Genomic DNA, 1,559 nt, shown 5'->3' on the forward strand with positions numbered 1-1,559 from the left:
TTATTGTCCAACAAATTCATAATATAGGCTATTATTATTATTATTTTAGATTTAAAATATGTTGGCCGTATATTCATGCACGTGTTCAATAACAGAAATGCCTGTGACAAGCAGTAAATAGATGGAAACAAAGATGCTGATGAAACATTTTACAGTGAGCTTTGTTTCTTGAAGCAGCCCACATACGAAGAAATCTTGTTTCATTTGAAAGTAATAACTGTTGTTGATCCTCGACCACCCCCACCCTCCGCTTGATCTGTCTGCTTCACCTGTGCACAGACAGCTGGATACCCACAGGTCGTCCGCAGAAGACACATTTGTTTCCATTTGTAACACCATCCCCCCAAGCATAACAGAGCCACGCCGGCATTGGCTGAGCGAGCGACTCCGGTGAAACCCCATTGGCCCAAACTTGAAAACACGAGTGTTTGGTGACGCCCACAAGCGCAGACATCCTTTAAACGCCGAGCAGCTCGGGTCCGTGAGCATGTGGTGAACTGTCATCGCACTCTCGACGCCTCAAGACTTTAAAGGAGTACTAGCGTATCGCCTCAGCTCAACTCATCTCTTTGACTTAACCGTCAACCTTTACAGCCAAAATGAAAGTTGTGGGATCTACCTGCGCGCTGAAGAGCAGTAAAGTTGGAGGGGAAGATGTTGTCCGCTGCCTCTCCGACCAGAGCCTGGCCATCTCCAAATGCAAGATCCCGCTGCTAGACGAGCAGATGACCATGTTTCTTCAGGACATGAACAGCTGCTACAGCAAACTGAAAGAGCTGGTGCCCACGCTACCGACCAACAAGAAAGCCAGCAAGATGGAGATCCTGCAGCACGTTATTGATTACATCTGGGACTTGCAGGTGGAGCTGGAAAGCAAGAAGAACCAGAGCTCCGCTCCTAGAACTCCCCTCACGACTCTGAACGCGGAGCTGGCCAGCATTTCTGTTGAGGTAGATATTAAAATATAGCTTGTGATATGTTGCGCTCAAATAGATGACCTATTCATAATCCGCATGCATGTATGAACGACTTAACTCATGATGTTTCTTCTCTTGTCTTGCAGAATGGCTGTTCAGATGACCGAATCATGTGCCGTTAAAGCAGATGCTCCCGGTTTCACCGTCAACCGATCGAGAAGCATCGCGCAAAAGGAACACGGTGCGCGGAGGAGACGATGGAGCAGAAGCGCATTGAACTGTGTTGTTTGGAGAGTCTCCTTCTCCTGTTGTAGAGGGAAATAACTTTCATTGGAGAGTCACAAAACTGACACGAGAAGTGAAGTGTGACATTCTCTCTTGAGATCTTCCCAAACATATCGATGTGTGTTAGCTGTGGAATCCATGGCGATTATTCTCTTATAGTTCATGCTTTTCCCTTTGGGTCAAAGTTCCTCCAATGTTTTCATAACTTTTTAGAAAAATGTCTATTTTGCTGTAAAGTTTTCTCAGATTACTGAGCGAAAGAATATTGTATATTACAATGACATACGATGTGAATACCTTATTGTGTTTTTTACAATGTATATTGTTTTTTTTATTAAAACAAGAAAATGAGACATA

The 1,559-nt window shown here is 44.3% G+C and overlaps 1 protein-coding gene across 1 annotated transcript; it reads left to right on the forward strand.

The window, feature by feature from the left end:
* The first annotated feature begins 284 nt into the window (after positions 1–284).
* On the forward strand, positions 285–1,559 carry LOC306855411 (DNA-binding protein inhibitor ID-1-like). The gene is made up of 2 exons (XM_079394121.1): positions 285–950; positions 1,064–1,559. The coding sequence occupies exons 1-2, from the start codon at positions 600–602 to the stop codon at positions 1,097–1,099; spliced, it is 387 nt and encodes a 128-aa protein (XP_079250247.1). The 5' UTR covers positions 285–599; the 3' UTR covers positions 1,100–1,559.

This window comes from Barbus barbus, assembly GCF_936440315.1.
Source record: "Barbus barbus genome assembly, chromosome: 35".
Taxonomy (NCBI): Eukaryota; Metazoa; Chordata; class Actinopteri; order Cypriniformes; family Cyprinidae; genus Barbus; species Barbus barbus.

What these genes read in the sequence shown, in the direction of transcription:
- LOC306855411 (XM_079394121.1), top strand. Translation starts at nt 600, where the DNA reads ATGAAAGTTGTGGGATCTACCTGCGCGCTGAAGAGCAGTAAAGTTGGA. An exon ending in TGGCCAGCATTTCTGTTGAG is followed by an intron (nt 951 to 1,063) that starts GTAGATATTAAA and finishes CTTGTCTTGCAG; the next exon opens with AATGGCTGTTCAGATGACCG.